The 20,110-nt window shown below is 63.8% G+C and overlaps 1 protein-coding gene across 1 annotated transcript; it reads left to right on the top strand.

Annotated features, from left to right (window-relative positions):
- The first annotated feature begins 1,163 nt into the window (after positions 1-1,163).
- On the top strand, positions 1,164-19,531 carry ATP6V1B1 (ATPase H+ transporting V1 subunit B1). The gene is made up of 14 exons (XM_062633776.1): positions 1,164-1,326; positions 9,049-9,104; positions 10,090-10,188; positions 11,598-11,691; positions 13,190-13,267; positions 13,371-13,510; positions 13,896-13,997; positions 14,129-14,226; positions 15,145-15,268; positions 17,446-17,596; positions 17,973-18,055; positions 18,217-18,321; positions 18,971-19,100; positions 19,189-19,531. Exons 1-14 carry the CDS (start codon positions 1,236-1,238, stop codon positions 19,353-19,355), a joined length of 1,518 nt encoding a protein of 505 aa, XP_062489760.1. The 5' UTR covers positions 1,164-1,235; the 3' UTR covers positions 19,356-19,531.
- The last annotated feature ends 579 nt before the right edge of the window (positions 19,532-20,110 follow it).

The raw sequence follows: 20,110 nt of genomic DNA, 5'->3' as shown, positions 1-20,110 counted from the left end.
AATGCCTATCCTTATCCCTATCCCTATCCCCACACCTATTCCTACTCCAATTCCTATCCCTATTGCAATCCCTTCACTTACTTCTATCCACACCCCCACACCTACTTCTATCCCTATCCATATGCCTATCCCTATCACCATCCCCATCCCTATCCCTATGCAAATGCCTATCCCCATACCTATCCTTGCCCCAATCCTAGTCCCTATCCTTATCCTTATCCCTAGCTCTGTCTCTGTCCCTATCCCCAGACCTATTCCTGCCCCAATTCCTATCTCTATCCCTAACGCAATGCCTACCCCCACACCTATCTCTATCCCTACCCCTATGCGTATGCCTATCCCTACCCCATACATACATACATACCATCCCTATACATACACCTATCCCCATCCCTATCCCTACCCCAGTCTTTACCCCATCCCTCTCCATACACCTATCTCTATCCCCATCCCTACCCCTATCCATACACCTCTCCCCATCCCCATCCCCATCCCTACCCCTATCCATACACCTCTCCCCATCCCCAACCCTACCCCTCTCCATACACCTCTCCCCATCCCCATCCCTACCCCTCTCCATACACCTCTCCCCATCCCCATCCCTACCCCTATCCATACACCTCTCCCCATCCCCATCCCCATCCCTACCCCTATCCATACACCTCTCCCCATCCCCATCCCTACCCCTATCCATACACCTCTCCCCATCCCCATCCCCATCCCTACCCCTATCCATACACCTCTCCCCATCCCCATCCCTACCCCTATCCATACACCTGTCCCCATCCCCATCCCTACCCCTATCCATACAACTCTCCCCCCCATCCCCATCCCTCCCCTCTATCCATACACCTCTCCCCATCCCCATCCCCATCCCTATCCATACACCTCTCCCCATCCCCATCCCTACCCCTATCCATACACCTCTCCCCATCCCCATCCCCATCCCTACCCCTATCCATACACCTCTCCCCATCCCCATCCCTACCCCTACCCATACACCTCTCCCCATCCCCATCCCTATCCCAGCTCCGACCCCTACCCCTATCCCCACCCTCCCACCACCCTCACCGTCCCCCCCCCCGCTCCCTCCCTATGGGGCTGGGCCGCTGCGGCCGCTCCCTCCCTCTGTTTACAGCCAACACGGGGCCGGCGGCACCAACGGGCCGGGACCGGCTGCGCCCGGGGCGAGGGGTACAAATCCCGGCACCGGGACCCGCACCGGGACCGGGACCATGGCCACAGCCGCCACCCGAGCGCCGGTGCCCGCAGCCCGCGAGCACGCTCTGGCCGCCACCCGCGACTACAGCCGCAGCCCCCGGCTCAGTGAGTGCCCCCCGAGCTGCGCTCCCCATGGGTGCTATGGGGGCGGGTGGGCGCTGAGCCCTGGGGACCCCCATTTGGCAACGGCGGGGACGCTTGGGAGGGTGCACAGCGGGGTGACGGGGGCTGCTGTGGGGCTGTCACCCCCCCGCTTGGCGCTGGGGAAGGTGGGGAGGGTATCGCTGCCCCCCAAGGGCTGTGGGAGCTATGGGTGCCGCTTGGGGTGGTGGAGCCCGTAGTGACCCCCTTGGCGTGGGGGGACACACGCAAACCCCTCTTGGTGCTCCGGGACTCCACGGTCCCAATGTGGACTCCAGCGGGATGTGGTGGTGCCATGGGTCCCGCCAGGGTGTCCTGGGGGTCATCATCCATGTGGGGAGCTGGGGACCCCCCCTTGTGCTGCTCCCAATGGGGCTGGGTGGGGAGCCGCTGGTGGAATGCGGCGTTACCGCGATCTCCCCGTGCCCGTACCCCGGGCCAGGCGCTGCGCGGGTCTCCCTGTGCAGCACCCATGGGTGCTGGGAGCTCTGCCCGCCCCCCCAGCGCCCCGTCCCCAGGCTCGGAGCCGCCAAGGACGCTCCCTGTGACCTTCCCTGTCCGCTGTCCCCTCCCGAACCGGCTCCGCCCGGAGCTCAACCGGCTCTGCCCGGCTCCCGCCGGGGCTGCCGGCAGCAGGGAGGCACCCATGGGTGACTCCTTCCCTCGGCAGGGCACGGGGCCAGGCCTGGGGTGCGCCAGCCAGCACCCATGGGTGAGGGGTCATGGCAGCTCCCATGGGGTCCCGGCGTGGCATGGAGGGGTCCCAGCATGGGGGCCCGGAGTGAGGGCCCGCTATGAGATCCTGGCAGCCTGGGGTCCCAAGAAGGGCTCCCAGCGGCCTGGGGTCCCAGCAGTGTGGGGTCCCCGTGTGGGGTCCCGGCACAGGGTCCCGGCCTGGCACTGGGCACAGCAGCAGTCACACGGTCCTCATGCAGCCCCGTGCCCGGACCCATGGGCAGCAGGGGGTGAGCAGGGCGGTGGGGCAGGAGCAGGAGCAGGGGCAGGGGCAGGAGCAGGAGCAGGGGCAGGAGCAGGGGCAGGAGCAGGAGCAGGGGCAGGGGCAGGAGCAGGGGCAGGAGCAGGGGCAGGAGCAGGGGCAGGAGCAGGAGCAGGAGCAGGAGCAGGAGCAGGAGCAGGAGCAGGAGCAGGAGCAGGAGGAGGAGCAGGGGCAGGAGCAGGAGCAGGAGCAGGAGCAGGGGCAGGAGCAGGAGCTGGGGCAGGAGCAGGGGCAGGAGCAGGGGCAGGAGCAGGGGCAGGAGCAGGAGCAGGGGCAGGAGCAGGAGCAGGGGCAGGAGCAGGAGCAGGGGCAGCAGGGGCAGGAGGGGGCAGGGGCAGGAGCAGGGGCAGGAGCAGGGGCAGGAGCAGGAGCAGGGGCAGGGGCAGGGGCAGGAGCAGGAGCAGGAGCAGGGGCAGGGGCAGGGGCAGGGGCAGGGGCAGGGGCAGGGGCAGGAGCAGGGGCAGGAGCAGGGGCAGGAGCAGGAGCAGGGGCAGGAGCAGGAGCAGGAGCAGGAGCAGGAGCAGGGGCAGGAGCAGGAGCAGGGGCAGGAGCAGGGGCAGGGGCAGGAGCAGGAGCAGGGGCAGGGGCAGGAGCAGGAGCAGGAGCAGGAGCAGGGGCAGGAGCAGGAGCAGGGGCAGGAGCAGGGGCAGGAGCAGGGGCAGGAGCAGGGGCAGGGGCAGGAGCAGGAGCAGGGGCAGGAGCAGGAGCAGGAGCAGGGGCAGGAGCAGGAGCAGGGGCAGGGGCAGGGGCAGGAGCAGGGGCAGGGGCAGGAGCAGGAGCAGGAGCAGGGGCAGGGGCAGGGGCAGGAGCAGGGGCAGGAGCAGGAGCAGGAGCAGGAGCAGGAGCAGGAGCAGGAGCAGGGGCAGGAGCAGGGGCAGGAGCAGGAGCAGGAGCAGGGACAGGAGCAGGGGCAGGAGCAGGGGCAGGAGCAGGGGCAGGAGCAGGGGCAGGAGCAGGGGCAGGAGCAGGAGCAGGAGCAGGAGCAGGAGCAGGAGCAGGAGCAGGAGCAGGGGCAGGAGCAGGAGCAGGAGCAGGGGCAGGAGCAGGGGCAGGGGCAGGAGCAGGAGCAGGGGCAGGAGCAGGAGCAGGGGCAGGAGCAGGCAGAGCTCTCCCGAGAGGCAGGACCGGGATCCGCAGCCGCTTCCCAGCGGAGCCGTTAGCACAGCGAGTGGAAGAAGCACTTCCCACCTCCTGGCCTCTACCTTGTTCCAGCTGCATGGGAAACATCCCAGCCAGCAATGCCACTGCCTGCAGAGGGGCTCGGGGCTGCTGGCACATGGGGTGCCCCACGGCCTGCCCCATGGTCTGCCCCACGGCCTGCCCCATGCCCTGCTCTGCGGAATGCTTTAAACTCAGTAACTGCAGCCTGGGAGCAACTTGGGGGCAGGGGGAGGATGGATGGGAGGATGGATGGAAGAATGGGTGGAGTGATGGATGGATGGAGGGATGGGTGGAGGGATGGGTGGATGAGTGTAGGCATGGATGGAGGGATGGAGGGAGGCAGGGATGGATGGATGAGTGGATGGAGGGATGGATGGATGGATGGATGGAGGGATGGGTGGATGGATGAGTGGATGGAGGGATGGATGGATGGATGGATGGATGGATGGGTGGAGGGAGGGAGGGAGGATGGGGGGATGGAGGGAGGGAGGGAGGGAGGGATGGATGGGTGGATGGGTGGATGGAGGGAATGGATGGATGGATGGATGGGTGGATGGATGGATGGATGGATGGGTGGATGGATGGATGGATGGATGGATGGATGGATGGATGGGTGTGTGGATGGAAGGATGGATGGATGGATGGATGGATGGATGGATGGATGGATGGATGGAAGGAAGGATGAAACAGGAGGTCAAGGGCAGCAGCGCAGTGGCACAACGGCTGTGCTGTGCAATCCCAGCCTGATAAGGGCAGTTTGGTGGGACACTTGGCTTCTCTGCCGTGTCCCAGCCAGCCCTGTTACCTGTGATGCTCATCTCCTGCCAGGACTCTGCACTGGGTCTGGGCATGATGGCAGCCCCAGGCCGGGGATGGTGCCTTTGGGAGCTGTGTCTGATGGGGTTTGGGATGTGGCATTGCCCAATGGCGACATGGGAAGCAGGAGAGGAAGTATCAGGGAGATCCCCAAGCCCTGGGCACCCTGACACATCCCTGCTTGGGGCTGTGCTGGGCAGGGGCTGTGTGCTGAGCTTGGGAGGCTGTGCCCCCAAGTCCAGGTCCTTCCAGGCTCCACGCAGGAGCCATGGGGTGATTGAGGGGGAATGAGGGGATTGTGGGGCTCATTGAGGCTGCTGGTGATGGAGACATGGGGTGATGGTGATGGAGATGTGGGGTGATGGTGATGGAGACGTGGGGTGATGGTGATGGAGATGTGGGGTGATGGTGATGGAGACATGGGGTGATGGTGATGGAGACATGGGGTGATGGTGATGGAGATGTGGGGTGATGGTGATGGACATATGGGGTGATGGTGATGGAGACGTGGGGTGATGGTGATGGAGATGTGGATTGCTGGTGATGGGGATGGAGACGTGGGTTGCTGGTGATGGGGATGTGGGTTGCTGGTGCTGGGGATGTGGGTTGCTGGTGCTGGGGATGTGGGTTGCTGGTGATGGAGATGTGGGTTGCTGGTGATGGGGATGTGGGTTGCTGGTGATGGGGATGTGGGTTGCTGGTGATGGGGATGTGGGTTGCTGGTGCTGGGGATGTGGGTTGCTGGTGCTGGGGATGTGGGTTGCTGGTGATGGAGATATGGGCTGCTGGTGATGGGGATGTGGGTTGCTGGTGCTGGGGATGTGGGTTGCTGGTGCTGGGGATGTGGGTTGCTGGTGCTGGGGATGTGGGTTGCTGGTGCTGGGGATGTGGGTTGCTGGTGCTGGGGATGTGGGTTGCTGGTGATGGGGATGTGGGTTGCTGGTGATGGGGATGTGGGTTGCTGGTGCTGGGGATGTGGGTTGCTGGTGCTGGGGATGTGGGTTGCTGGTGCTGGGGATGTGGGTTGCTGGTGATGGGGATGTGGGTTGCTGGTGATGATGGAGATGTGGGTTGCTGGTGATGGGGATGTGGGTTGCTGGTGATGGAGATGTGGGTTGCTGGTGATGGAGACGTGGGTTGCTGGTGATGGAGATGTGGGTTGCTGGTGATGGAGATGTGGGTTGCTGGTGATGGAGATGTGGGATGCTGGCAATAGAGACATGGACTTGCTGCTCCCGTGGCCCTTTTCCCACCTCACCAGCACCCCACTCACTCCCCAGCACTGCCGCTGCAGCATCCCTGCACTGCCAGTCATGGCTAACCCTGAGAAGAGGCTGGGATCCCATTGCCCTCCAGACCCCCGGCAAGCAGAGCTGGCCTGCTGTCCTGTCCCCTGCCGTGGGGTCGGGGGGCTGATGTGCTCCTGGGGCTGCAGCCATTGCATGTCCATATCCCAGTGCTGCCCGGCTGGGGTTGTGCCATTATCCTCCCACCCCCATGGCATCATCCCCACCCCCCTCTATGGGGCGAATGCTCTGCCCCACAGCATGCCTCACTCCCCAGGCCCCACACCTCCCCTCTCCACCACTTCTCCATCACTTTCCTCCTGGGGCCACCCTTCCCTTAACCCATCTGGTGCCTCCATCACCCGTCAGCATCCCGGCCGCGCTCCTTCCCCCACCAGCCCTGTTTTGTCTGCGGCCCATAGACCAGCGCCAGCCCCACAAACGAGGTGTTTGGGGGGGGGGGGGCTCTTTCTTCCTCGCGCCCCCTCGTTGCCTTCACGCTTGGCTGCTCCTGCCTTTCTTTGCCTCCCCTCCCGTGACGTGCAGGTGTGTATGGGAACCCTCGGCCGCCGGGGCCCTAATTAGTGGCATAGAGTGTGACCCCCCGCCGGGCTTTTCAGCGGCTCTGCCGCGCTGGGGCAGGCCGTGGGTTTGACAGCGCGGCACAAAGTGACCCACGGCACAATGGGCAGGTTGGGGAGGGGGAGCGCGGTCACTTAGGGACTGTCGGAAAAGTCCCAGGGCAGCCCCGGCGCTGCGGCGGGCAGGGGCTTGGAGGGGCAGGATGAGGCCGCCCGGCTCTCGGGTGCGTCCCGATGGATGGTGCTGGCAGGCAGAAGGGTTGGGGGTTGAAGGGGTTGCACCTGCGGCACCAGCCTGGCACGGGACGGGATGTAGGGGTGGGGTAAGCTTGGCACTTGGTGAGCAGCACCCAAGGGGGATGCGGGATGCATCCAGAGCATCCCATGGCTGCCCTACCCCATGGGTGCAAGTGCTCCATGCAGGTCTCTGAGGGACACCAGAGACTCATCCTGGTGCCCCAGGGTGGCTCTGGACCTGCTGAGGCACCTCCTCATCCCTTTTTTGGGGGGTTTACGGGGTATTTATCAGCCCCATTCCTCATCTTTGCTGCAGCTCAGTGCCCCTTCTGCCCACCCCATGGGCTTCAGCACACGTGGTGGGAGAGGGGTTGGAGGTACTGACGGTTGTATGCAACCCCCTGGTCTGTTGTTTGGGATAGGGGTCTGTAATTGGGGATTGGGGTCTGTGACTCGGGATAGGGGTCTGTAGTTTGGGATAGGGGTCTGTAGTTTGGGATAGGGGTCTGTAGCTGGGGATAGGGGTCTGTGACTCGGGATAGGGGTCTGTAGTTTGGGATAGGGGTCTGTAGTTTGGGATAGGGGTCTGTAGTTTGGGATAGGGGTCTGTAGCTGGGGATAGGAGTCTGTGACTAGGGATAGGGGTCTGTAGTTTGGGATAGGGGTCTGTAGTTTGGGATAAGGATCTGTGATTCAGGGTAGGGGTCGGTAGTTTGGGGTAGGGGTCTGTAATTCAGGATAGGAGACCGTAATTTGCGCCAGGGCCTGTGCAAAGCGCCTTGGTCGGTGCATGAGGATGAGCATCCCTCCCTGCTCACCCAGTCCTAAAGGCCAAGCTGCCCACCCCTGTGCAGGTGGGAGCAACTCCTTACAGGGCAAATTCACCCCAGCCCATCCTGCACCCCCTCCATGGGGCGGGCGGTTCCCTCGGGAGCGCTCGGAGACCCGGAGCCGGGCTCCCCTCCATCCCTTCCCTGCGGCAAACGGGGCTCCGGGAGCTCTTTGGAGCAGAGCCCTAAGGCGTGTGGCGCGGTGACGGCCGCCGGCACTCACTGGGAGCAATTAGCGGCGGGTGTAGCCGGGTCGGGTCCCCTTTGTCACCGGGGCCGCGGCGGCGGTTACCGGTGCGTGAGCGTCAGCGCTAACGGAGATCGCAAGTGACAGGAGCTGTGAAGTTGGGGCCGGGGGTGTGGAAAGGCCACGGTGAAAGCCTTCGCCTTTGCTCTGGCCCCTGCAGCCCGCTTCTCCCCCCCCCCCCCCGTCCTCCGGCCGCCCCATCGCAGTGCCCCCTCCCCGGCCATGAGCGGCCGCCGCAGCCCACCCACCCCGATGCTGCTTCTCCATCGCCCCCCTCTCGGGCATCACAGCTCAGCGGCTTCATTAGCGGAATTAGCGCTTTCCGGTGGCAGGGGCTCCCCCCCCCCCCATCCCAGCCCTCCTCCTCCTCCTCCTCCTCCTCCTCTCCTTTCTCCTCCTTTTTCTCCTCCTCCTTGGTCCCCCCCCAGCCCTGAGCCTCTCTGGCGGCTCTCGCTCGGGCTCGCTGTTGTGATCTCCTTCCCTATCACGATAGAACCGATTCAACCACGGAGATGAGGGTGTTGGAACCACACAACCGGCCGCGGTGGCTCTGGTACCAGTATTGGCACCGGCCTTGCCTGGCTCCCCCTCCCGTCCATGGATGGATGGGTAGGAGGGAAGGGTGGAAGGACAGAGGAATGGGAGGGAGGGATGGATGGAAGGGATGACCCAGTGCCACAGCCATACAGCACCAAGCAGTGCTGCCAGAGGGTCAGGTGTCCTCCATGGGATGAGACAGCCCAGGGCACCAGAAGGAAAGCCGGGAAGATCCCGATGGATCTGTCAGCCATCAGGGCTGGGCTGCAGATCCCTGTGCTCAGGGACAAGGCCCAGTCCCTATGGCCGTGGAACAATATCCCATGTGGGTGGCTGCCCAAGAGCTGGGGCTCGGAGGAGACACAGGCAGAGAAGAAAAGAGCCCAACAAAACTCTGTTTGTGATGGAGCTGGAGGGGAAGTGGAAGGGGAACGGACACTTGGGGAATAAAGGAGACAAAAGGAGGGAGGCTGGCAGCAGAGAGAGCTCCAGGCTGCTGAATGGTGACCAGCAGGAGCCGGGAATAACTGGGTACCAGAGGGAAGGCTCATTGGCAAATTAGCTGGGGAGATGGGACCATGTGAAGCTCATGGGTGCATCAAGGCCAAGGGCAAGGTTCTGCCCCTGGGTACGGGCATCCCCAGCACAAACCCAGGCTGGGGGATAGCGGATGGAGCAGCTCTGGAGCACACCTCACCCTGTGAGGGTGCTGAGGCGCTGGCACAGGGTGCCCAGAGAAGCTGTGGCTGCCCCATCCCTGGCAGTGCTCAAGGCCAGGTTGGACACAGGGGCTTGGAGCAAGCTGCTCCAGTGGAAGGGGTTGGGGTTGGAGCTGGAGGAGCTTTAAGGTCCCTTCCAACGCACCCCATGCCATGGTTCTGTGATAGCAGCACTGGATGGTGCTGGGGGGGATGGATCCTGCCCCAGCACCCAACAACTGGGGGTGATGATGGTGGGAGCCCCCCTGGCCCCACACTGTGTCCTTTCCCCTCAGCCTACAAGACTGTTTGTGGTGTCAACGGGCCCTTGGTGGTGCTGGACAACGTGAAGGTAGGACCTCGGCTGCAGGAGGGTGATGGGGGGACCCCTTGTTGTGGTCCCGGCTGCCAGCCTGTGCCCTGTCTTCTTGGGGTCTCATCCAGCTCCCTCCTATGGGCACGCAGCAGCCCCTGGGTCCCTGCCCCAGCTCCAGCCCTTGTCCCTTGTGCCACTACCCAAGCCCCAGCCCCTGTTCCCTATGCTCCTGTCCAAGCTCCTGCCCTGTCTCCAGCCCCATCACTGACCCTGGTCCCCACGCTGTCCCATGCCCCCAGCACTGGGTGTCACCCTCCTGTCCTTGCTGCCGGACCGAGTGGGCTCTGGGCGCCCAGCGGGACCCTCGAGGGGCTGCGTTGCCCCGGGGCTGTTTCTATGGCCCCTTTCAGGCCGAGCGGGCGGGATGGAAATGAAGCAGCTCCATGGAAGAGCCGGGCCCTGGCGGGGGTTTCCTTCCCTCCCTTGTCCTTTATGGAAAGGTCTTTAGGGGGGAATTAAAGTCCAGAGTTCACAGGGCCCGAGCCGGCTCCGGAGCCCGGGGGTGAGGCGGAGGAGATGGAGGTGGCAAACAGCACAGGGCTGGCTCATGGATGCTACCCCTGAGCCAAGGGGCTGCAGAGAAGTCCCCTGCATCCACCCCGGGGGTCCCGGCTGGGTTGGGGACCGGGGGGGATCAGCCGGTACCCCTGGTACCCATGGGTGCTGGGTGCCCTCCGGCCGATGGTGGCAGTGCGATGGGTCTGTCCGCTTCTGGGGTGTGTGTGTGTGGGGGGGAAAGGGGGTGAACTTGTGAGTGCTCAGGTCCTGGTGGGTCCGAGAGCACCCGTGGGGCAAGGGGAGCACCTGCAGCGATGGGGAAACTGAGGCACGGCGCAGGCAGCATCCTCCCCTCGATGCCTCCTCCTGCCCGGGTGGGCAGCGGCTGCAAGGGGTGGTCGGGGGGGGGGGGGGAAGTAAAGCCCCCCCCCCACTTCATCTCACCCTGCCCCTGTCCCTCCAGTTTGCCCAGTATGCTGAGATCGTGAACTTCGTGCTGCCCAATGGCACCAGCCGCAGCGGGCAGGTCCTGGAGGTGATGGGCTCCAAAGCCATCGTCCAGGTGAGTTTAGGGTGATGGGGACACGATGGGACGGGAGGCGGGGTGGCATGGGGACGAGGTGGGATGCGGACACAGGGCACTGCATGTCCTGGGCTCCGTCCTGGGGCTCTGTCCCCCTCCAGCGGTTGCTGCTGTCCCAGCTATTCCAGGCTGTGTCCTGGGATAGGCAGTGTGATTCCTGGCTGGTCCATGGCCCTTCGGGAGCTGTGCCGGGGCTGGTGGTGGGGCACCGGTAGGGATGGAGCTGGTGCCTGCTCCGAGCAGGAGCATCTGGGTACCAAATCGAAACGATGACATCTGCCCAGCATCAGCAGGATGCGGGGAGCAGGTGTGGGCATGACCCCATCCTGCTGGTCCCCATCCTGCTGTCCTCCCATCCTGTTGCCCCCCATCCACCACCGAGGCTGCCCACCCACTATCCCCAATGGGAAGAGCCCATCCGGGTGATGCTGCCACCTCCTTGGGGCCCCATATCCCTGCTTAGGACCTCCCGAAGCTGCCTCCTGCTCCATCCCAGCAGGAAAACCTCAGACCCTCCTGCCATCCCCCCCCAACCCCTAGCACTCTATGGGGACAGGACCAGGGTGGGCAGTGTGTTCCTGGGGTACCCCAAACTGGGGCAGCCCAGCAGCGGGGTTTCACTAGGGCTGGTTCGGGGCATGTCATGCTCCGTTATCCAGGAGCATGGAGAGAGCCATTATCCAGGTCCTCTCCTGCCTGGATGTCCCTTCATCAGCCACCCATCGCGGTGTCTGCATGGCCAACGCGGTGAGTGAGCACCAAACCTTGCTCCTCTAATGCCACCCGGTCATCTGCAGTGCCCTTTTAATCCTATTAGGGAATCAGCCTCGGGAGGGGAAAAATAGGGATAAAAGGGGGAAAAAGGGGGGGGGAAAAAAAACGAATAAAGGGGGGAAAAAAAGGTGTTTTTTGCAGCAGCATCTTCATGGGGGGGTGACCTGCAGGGACCTGCACCCATGTCAGTGCTGCGCCCCTCACCAGCCCTCGTGCCTCCGGCATTCCTGGGATGCTCCCGGCATTCCCAAGCTGCCCTTTATCCCGGGAGCAGCACAGCTCTAATTAAAGCAGCGATCTGGAGGTTAATTCACATAAATGGTGTCAAATATTATACGGATCAAACCGCTCTGGGTTAACGCACCAGGGCCGAGGCCCCTGGCCTCGATGCATTGAGCGTGCTCCCCCCCTTCCCCTGCTCCCCCCACCGGGGAGCCCCCCTCAGAAGGGGGTTTTCTTAACCCCAGGGGCTCCCCGCTCTTTTCTCACCTCTTCCCGATGGGTTTTCGGGTGAGCGGATCCCGTCCCATCCCGATGGATGGACCCCCCCCCCCCCATTCTCTAATCCCCTGTAATTGCCCCCCGCCGGGCCCCTGCCCCCGGGGTCTCCGCAGGTGTTTGAGGGAACATCTGGAATCGATGCCAAGAAAACCTCCTGCGAGTTCACCGGGGACATCCTGCGCACCCCGGTGTCCGAGGACATGCTGGGTGAGCCTGCGGGGTGCTGAGGGGGGGGGACACCCCAGGCACAGCCACACTGGGGGGACATAGCACAAGTAGTATGGGGGGCGGTGAGCACATCCCTGGGGATGCTCTCCAGTCCCGTCCGGTGAGTGAGAGGGATGGAGGGGCACACGCAGCACGGTGAGATGGTGATGGTCGCCTTCATACGGGATGGAAGCATCCCCCGGGGTGCTCTCTGCCCTGTTATCCCTGGAGGAATGTCTTGGGCTGGACTGGGAGAAGGTTTTTGGGTGAGGGCAGTGAGGGTGCTGAGGCGCTGGCACAGGGTGCCCAGAGAAGCTGTGGCTGCCCCATCCCTGGCAGTGCTCAAGGCCGGGTTGGACACAGGGGCTTGGAGCAAGCTGCTCCAGTGGAAGGGGTCCCTGTCCGTGGCAGGGGTTGGAGCTGGAGGAGCTTTAAGTTCCCTTCAACCCAATGCATTCCATGATGCTACGATCCTCCCCATCCCCGCTGAGCCCCGAGGTGCGGGCAAGCATAAGCACCAAAGGGGGCTGCTCCCCCATCCCCATGGGACCCCCCCCCCGCCCGGGCAGAGCCGGGTGCTGGAGCCCCCCCTAGGGCTGTTAAAGCCCCCCCCTCCCTTCCGCAGCCCCATCAGAGGGCGCAGCAGCCCCGGAGCAGCGCCGGGGCTCGCAGGGGTCGCTCCGGTCGCTGCGGTCCCCGGCGCAGGGACCCGGCTGCCACTCGGCCTCGCTCCTTGAGCATCTCCGGCCGCCTCCTTCCCCCGGTGCCGGCAGCGGGGAGCGGGCAGGGCCCCGCTGCAAAGGGCAGCGCAAAGGGCAGGCTGCCTGCGTGCGGTGATGCGCAGACAGGTCCATGCCCCCCCCCGCCCGCTCCTTTCCCAAGCAGATCCCTCCCTACCCCTGAGCAGGCTCCGGCTGTGAGTGCCCAGGATGGGATGGGAGCCATCCCGATCCTCCCTGCCCCGTATCAAAGCGGGGCTCCCCCTCTTTTTGCCCCCGCGCTGGGGTCCCCCAGAGCTTTGTCTCTTCGTGCCGTTGAGCACCAGCGCCATTGACCTTTCATGCTGCGTGCTCCAGCCCTGCATCAGCCTGATCTGCTCTGACAAGGACGATGGCTCCTGCTCGGCTGGGGACCAGAGGAAGGTCCCATGGGGCAGCGGGTGGGATGCTGCGGGATGCAGCGTGATCGGCATCGATCCCACGGCTCGGAGCCGGTCGATGTGGCTGAGCAGGAATAGGGATGCAGATGCTCTCTGGGAGCATTGTACCCCTCCTGAGCACCGCTTTTGGGGGGGGGTCTTGGTATCACCCCACCTGTACAGGAGCTGTGGAACCCGAGGGGAGGTGATGGACGGTGGCTTAGGGGGGTCTCTGGGTACTTGGCCCCATGTGCTGGCATCTTCCTGCTCCAGGGGCTGTGGTGTCACCCATAGGAGCAGGATGGGAACCCCACATCATGGGCAGGGTGTTCCCAGGGACCAGCAGCTCTCTCCTTGCAGGTCGGGTCTTCAACGGCTCTGCAAAGCCCATCGACAGCGGTCCCCCGGTGATGGCTGAGGACTTCCTGGACATCAATGGTGATGGCCCTGGGTGCTGTGGGAGGGGACCCAGCCCCATAGGGGAGTCCAACCCCTCCCCATTGGGGTGCCCTGGATGCCTCATTTCCCTGTGCTGCTCCAGGCCAGCCCATCAACCCCCACGGCCGCATCTACCCCGAGGAGATGATCCAGACCGGGATCTCGCCCATCGATGTGATGAACAGCATCGCCCGCGGGCAGAAGATCCCCATCTTCTCCGCTGCTGGTCTCCCCCACAACGAGGTGGGTCCCCGTGGGGTGCTGAGCCCCCAGTACGAGGCAGAAGAGGAGGATGAGGGTGGAAGAGGAAGCATTTGGGGCGGTTGGAGACTCTTCTGCATCCCTCCCCTCCCTGCTGTGCTTTGGCTCCATGCTCAGCTCTGCTCACCATGATGGGCCAGACCCACACTGCTGTGGTCCCCCATCCATGCAGTGTGATGGGCTGGGGCATCGCTACCCCGTGCCTCAGTTTCCCCATCACAGCAAGGGATAAAGCAAAGCCCACCCTGGCTCTCTTCCACTGGTTCCCCCCATCTCCATCCCCTGCCCTCGGGGGGGCCGGATCCTGGTCCCGGGGGTGCTGTGAGCCATCGGGGGGGGGGTCCATGTGCTGTCCCATGCCCTGCAGATCGCAGCACAGATCTGCCGCCAGGCCGGGCTGGTCAAGAAGTCCAAGGACGTGATGGATTTCCATGAGGACAACTTCGCCATCGTCTTCGCGGCCATGGGGGTGAGCTGGGGCAGGGCAGCCCCCAGTGCCCCTATGGGATGCGCGGGCAGCCGCGCTCCCTGCATCGCCTCGTCCCTGCCTGCCCCCGGCGCCAGCCCGCTCCTGCTGACCACGGGTCCCCCCCCGGGCAGGTGAACATGGAGACCGCTCGCTTCTTCAAGTCCGACTTCGAGGAGAACGGCTCCATGGAGAACGTGTGCCTGTTCCTCAACCTGGCCAATGACCCCACGTGAGCCAGTGCCGCGGCTCCAGCACCTGCTGCTCCTCCTCCTCCTTCCTCCTTCTCCTCCTCCTTCTCCTTCTTTCCTCCTCCTTCTCCTCCTCCTCCTCCTTCCTTCCTCCTTCCTTCCTCCTCCTCCTCCTCCTTCCTCCTTCTCCTCCTCCTTCTCCTTCTTTCCTCCTCCTTCTCCTCCTCCTTCTCCTCCTCCTTCTTTCCTCCTCCTTCTTCTTCCTTCCTCCTTCTCCTCCTCCTTCTCCTTCTTTCCTCCTCCTTCTTCCTTCCTCCTTCTCCTCCTCCTTCTTCCTTCCTTCCTCCTTCCTTCCTCGTCCTTCTCCTCCTCCTTCTTCCTTCCTTCCTCCTTCCTTCCTCCTCCTTCTCCTCCTCCTTCTTCCTTCCTCCTTCTCCTCCTCCTTCTCCTTCTTTCCCCCTCCTTCTTCCTTCCTCCTTCTCCTCCTCCTTCTTCCTTCCTTCCTTCCTCCTCCTTCTCCTCCTCCTTCTTCCTTCCTCCTTCTCCTCCTCCTTCTCCTTCTTTCCTCCTCCTTCTCCTCCTCCTTCTCCTCCTCCTTCTTCTTCCTTCCTCCTTCTCCTCCTCCTTCTTCCTTCCTTCCTCCTTCCTTCCTCCTCCTTCTCCTCCTCCTTCTTCCTTCCTCCCTCCTTCCTTCTTCCTCCTTATCCTCCTCATCATCGTGTCCTCCTCCTCCTCACTGAAGGACCCCCTGGGCCTGTTGGCAGTGACCAGCAGGGGACTCATCCCCCAGCCCCACACCTTGTGGGTCCCCATCCCATCCTGCAGCACTGGGAGCCCCGGGCGAGCCATCACCCAGTCCCACCTCAGGGACCCCAGGAGGTGCCCATGGGTGCCCTGGGGGGGGGGCTCGGGAAGGGGAGCGGGGATGCGGGATTCTCACCGTGTCCCACCCACGGCAGCATCGAGCGGATCATCACCCCCCGCCTGGCCCTCACCACCGCCGAGTTCCTGGCCTACCAGTGCGAGAAGCACGTCCTGGTCATCCTGACCGACATGAGCTCCTACGCCGAGGCGCTGCGGGAGGTCCGGGCCTGCCCCCGCCACCCATCCGCGTCCTCTGGGTCCTCCCTGTGCGCCTGCGGGTGCTCGGGGTGCCCAGGGCGTTTGGGGCACTTGGGATGCTTGGGGCCTCCAATAACACTGGGGTTCCCATGGTCCTTGGGGTGTCTGGGGTTCCTGGGGTGCTGAGGATACCTGGGGCATTTGGGATGCCTGGGATGCTCAAGGTGCTTGGGGTGCTCAGGGTGCCCAGGGTATTTGGGGCACTAGGGATGCTTGGGTCCTCCAATAACACTGGGGTTCCCATGGTCCTTGGCGTGTCTGGGGTTCCTGGGGTGCTGAGGATACCTGGGGCATTTGGGATGCCTGGGATGCTCAGGGTGCTTGGGGTGCTCGGGGTGCCCAGGGTATTTGGGGCACTTGGGATGCTTGGGGCCTCCAATAACCCTGGGGTTCCCATGGTCCTTGGGGTGTCTGGGATTCCTGGGGTGCTGAGGATACCTGGGGCATTTGGGATGCCTGGGATGCTCAGGGTGCTTGGGGTGCTCGGGGTGCCCAGGGCGTTTGGGGCACTTGGGATGCTTGGGGCCTCCAATAACACTGGGGTTCCCATGGTCCTTGGGGTGTCTGGGGTTCCTGGGGTGCTGAGGATACCTGGGGCATTTGGGATGCCTGGGATGCTCAGGGTGCTTGGGGTGCTCGGGGTGCCCAGGGTATTTGGGGCACTTGGGATGCTTGGGGCCTCCAATAACCCTGGGGTTCCCATGGTCCTTGGGGTGTCTGGGGTTCCTGGGGTGCTGAGGATACCTGGGGCATTTGGGATGCCTGGGATGCTCAGGGTGCTTGGGGTGCTCGGGGTGCCCAGGATGCCTGGGATTCCCAGGATGCTCTGGGTGCTGGGGGTGCTTGGGGTGCCTGGAATCCTTGGAGCACTTGGGGTGCTTAGGGTGCTTAGGGTTCACAGGGTGCTTGGGGTGCTCAGGGTGCTGTAAGCACTTGGGGTACTTGGGGTGCTTGGAGTACCCAGGACCCCGGGTCTCCCAGGGTATGTGGGGTGCTCAAGGTACCTGGGGTGCCCATGATGCTGTGGGTGCTTGGGGTGCCCAGGATACTTGGGGTGCCTGGGATACTCAGGGTGTCTGGGGTGTTTTGGGGTTCCCAGAATACTTGGGGTGCTTGGGATGCCCAGGTTACCTGGGGTACCCAGGATGCTTGGGATGCCCAGAAGAACTGCATGAGCTTTAAGGTCCCTTCCAACCCAAATCATTCTATGTTTCCCCTATGAACTGGGGCATTTGGGATGTTGAGGTGCCCACGGTGCTGGGGGTGCCAGGGGCTCCCAGGATACTTGGGGCACTTGGGGTGTTCAGGGTGCTTGAGGAGTGCTTGGGGTGCTCGTGATTCCCAGGGTCCTTGGGGTGCCCAGGGTGCTGCGAGCACTTGGGGCACTTAGGGTGCTTGGGGTACCTGGGGTGCTTGGGATGCTAGGGGTGCCCAGGGTGCTGGGGGTTATTGGGGTGCTCGGGGTGCGCAGGATACCTGGCGCATTGGGATGCTCAGGGTGCTGCGAGCACTGGGGGTGCTTGGGGTACTCAGGGTGCCCAGGATACATGGAGCACTTGGGGTGCTCAGGGTGCTTGGGATGCCCGGGGTGCCCAAGGTGCCTGGGGTACTGGGGGTGCTTGGGGTGTTTGAGGTACCTGGGGTGCCTATGGTGCTGGGGGTGCTTAGAGTACCAAGGATACTTGGGGTGCTCAGGGTGCTTGGGATGGCTGGGGTGCCCGAGGTGCCTGGGGTACCGGGGATGCTTGGGATGTTCGGGGTGCCCATGGTGCTTGGGGCACTTGGAGTACCAAGGATACTTGGGGTGCCTTGGGGTGCTCAGGGTGCTTGGGATGGCTGGGGTGCCTGAGGCGCCTGGGGTACTGGGGATGCTTGGGATGTTCGGGGTGCCCATGGTGCTTGGGGCGCTTGGAGTACCAAGGATACTTGGGGTGCTCAGGGTGCTTGGGATGGCTGGGGTGCCTGAGGCACCTGGGGTACCGGGGATGCTTAGGGTGTTTGAGGTACCCGGGGTGGCTCAGGGTGCTTGGGATGCTTGGGGTGCCCGGATGCCGTGGGTGCTCGGGGTGCTTTGTGATGCTGGGGAGGGGGGGGGATATGCTCTGTGGTGCAGCCCTCGCTCCAGCCGCATCCCGCAGGTATCGGCCGCCCGGGAGGAGGTTCCGGGCCGCCGCGGCTTTCCCGGTTACATGTACACGGACCTGGCCACCATCTACGAGCGGGCCGGGCGCGTGGAGGGCAGGAGCGGCTCCATCACCCAGATCCCCATCCTCACCATGCCCAACGACGGTCAGCGGCGCCCGGGGAGCTGGGGGCAGCCACTGGGAGAACAAAGCTCGCTGGGATGCTTTAGGGTTATTCCCCCCCCCCAAATCATCCCTCTGGTCCCAGCTGGAGCAGAGCGCTGGGGTTCACCTAAAGGATGCATTGGGGCAGTCACTGGGGGGTGCAGACCTGGGTTTGGGGTGCCCATGGAAGCCTAAACCAGGCAGTGTTGTTCAGCCCGGTGATGGGGGAGCTGCCTCCTGCTCAGCCTCAGGGCAGTGCCCATTCCCCATGGCCACGCTGCTCTGGTGACCCCCAGCACGGGGCACGGCCGTGTCCCATGCCTGCCCATGCAGCCAGACCCGGTTTGGGGGCTCACCCCCTCCTCATCGTCCCCCAGACATCACCCACCCCATCCCCGACCTGACGGGCTTCATCACCGAGGGGCAGATCTACGTGGACCGGCAGCTCCACAACAGGCAGGTTCGTTCCCAACCCGTTCCCGGCTCACGTGGGGCCGGGAATCACCCGAGAGCACCGGGATGGGGATGCTGAGGGCATCTGGAGCCCAACGTGGGGCAGCGGAGCCCGTGCCTGCATGGGGGAGCAGCAGGAGGATGTGTTGGGGTCCTCTCGCCCTGCAGATCTACCCCCCCATCAACGTGCTGCCCTCCCTGTCCCGGCTGATGAAGTCGGCCATTGGGGAGGGAATGACCAGGAAGGACCATGGGGATGTCTCCAACCAGCTGGTAAGGGGTGGCCGGGATCAACGAGCCCCTGCATGGGGATGGGATCTCGGTGCTCTTGGGCCTGGTGGCTTCAAGCATTTGCTTTTGGCACCTCCATGGCTTGAAGGGGAGCTCTGGGGAGAGATGGAAGGTCCAGCTCTGGGGCAGCAGCACAAGAGGGACCTGGAGCTGATGGAGCGAGGCCAGAGGAGGCCATAGAGCTGCTGCGAGGGCTGGAGCAGCTCTGCTCTGGAGCCAGGCTGAGAGAGCTGGGCTGGGGCAGCCTGGACAAGAGAAGGCTCCTGAAGGGGAGACCTGAGAGCAGCTCCAGTGCCTGAAGGGGCTGCAGGAAAGCTGGAGAGGGGCTTGGGACAAGGGATGCAGGGATGGGATGAGGAGTTTGGGCTTCCAAGTGGAAGAGGGAAGAGCTGGGTGGGATACAAGGAAGTTCTCCCCTGTGAGGGCAGTGGGACATGGGAAGGGGTTGAAGCTGTGGCTGCCCCATCCCTGGCAGTGCTCAAGGCCAGGTTGGACACAGGGGCTTGGAGCAAGCTGCTCCAGTGGAAGGGGTCCCTGCCCGTGGCAGGGCTTGCAGCTGGATGGATTTAAGCTCCCGTTAACCCAAGCCACCCCCTGCTCCCTCCTCGCTGCACCCGTGGCTCTCCTGCAGTACGCCTGCTACGCCATCGGGAAGGACGTGCAGGCCATGAAGGCGGTGGTGGGGGAGGAAGCGCTGTCTCCCGATGACCTGCTCTACCTGGAGTTCCTGCACAAGTTCGAGAAGCACTTCATCAGCCAGGGTAGGGCACGGCGCCCGAGCCGGGGATCGGCTCCGCAGGGGCACCCCCGTAGCATCTCCCCGTCCCCTTTGCCTCCTCCTCCATCCAGGCCCCTATGAGAACCGGAGCATCTTCGAGTCCCTGGACATCGGCTGGCAGCTCCTGCGCATCTTCCCCAGGCAGCTCCTGAAGCGCATCCCCGAGAGCATCCTGGCTGAGTACTACCCCCGGGACACCAAAGCACCGGCGCAGGACCCGGCCACCACGGCCCTGTGACCCCCCCCTCCCGGGGAGCAGCCTCATGTACCCCAAAACCCACCCGGACCTGCCAAAGGTCCCTGTGGTGGGGCTGCCGACGGGGTTGGGTACCGGGAGGGTGGGTTCTTGGCAGTGGCATCGCACTGTGGGGAGGAACTTCATCTCTTGCTTAATGAAACCAGTGTGGTCGCCAACCCCATTTGTGCTTCCCATTGGGGCCATTTCCTCCCCATTCTTGGGTGCTTCTGGTCATAGAATTCCAGAGTGGTTTGGGTTGGAGGGACCTTAAAGCTCCTCCAGCTCCAAGCCCTGCCACGGGCAGGGACCCCTTCCACTGGAGCAGCTTGCTCCAAGCCCCTGTGTCCAACCTGGCCTTGAGCACTGCCAGGGATGGGGCAGCCACAGCTTCAACCCCTTCCCATGTCCCACCACCCTCATAGGGAAGAACTTCCTTGTATCCCATCCAGCTCTTCCCTCTTCCACTTGGAAGCCCAAACTCCTCATCCCATCCCTGCATCCCTTGTCCCAAGCCCCTCTCCAGCTTTCCTGCAGCCCCTTCAGGCACTGGAGCTGCTCTCAGGTCTCCCCTTCAGGAGCCTTCTCTTCTCCAGGCTGCCCCAGCCCAGCTCTCTCAGCCTGGCTCCAGAGCAGAGCTGCTCCAGCCCTCGCAGCATCTCCATGGCCTCCTCTGGCCTCGCTCCATCAGCTCCCACATCCCTCTTGTGCCTGGATCAGGGCTGCAGTGGGGTCACCCCAGAGCACTGCAGAGGGGC

The sequence above is a fragment of the Pezoporus occidentalis genome, unplaced genomic scaffold, assembly GCF_034315485.1.
Source record: "Pezoporus occidentalis ecotype Australia unplaced genomic scaffold, CSIRO_AGI_Poc_V1 ctg402, whole genome shotgun sequence".
NCBI classification, from domain to species: Eukaryota; Metazoa; Chordata; class Aves; order Psittaciformes; family Psittacidae; genus Pezoporus; species Pezoporus occidentalis.
This window is presented reverse-complemented; position numbering and strand designations above follow the sequence as displayed.

Excerpts from the sequence above, each read along its gene's own strand:
- ATP6V1B1 (XM_062633776.1), top strand. The coding sequence starts at position 1,236 with ATGGCCACAGCCGCCACCCGAGCGCCGGTGCCCGCAGCCCGCGAGCAC. Across the intron at positions 18,056-18,216 it reads GGCAGCTCCACAACAGGCAG|ATCTACCCCCCCATCAACGT; the intron begins GTTCGTTCCCAA and ends CTCGCCCTGCAG. Across the intron at positions 19,101-19,188 it reads GAAGCACTTCATCAGCCAGG|GCCCCTATGAGAACCGGAGC; the intron begins GTAGGGCACGGC and ends TCCTCCATCCAG.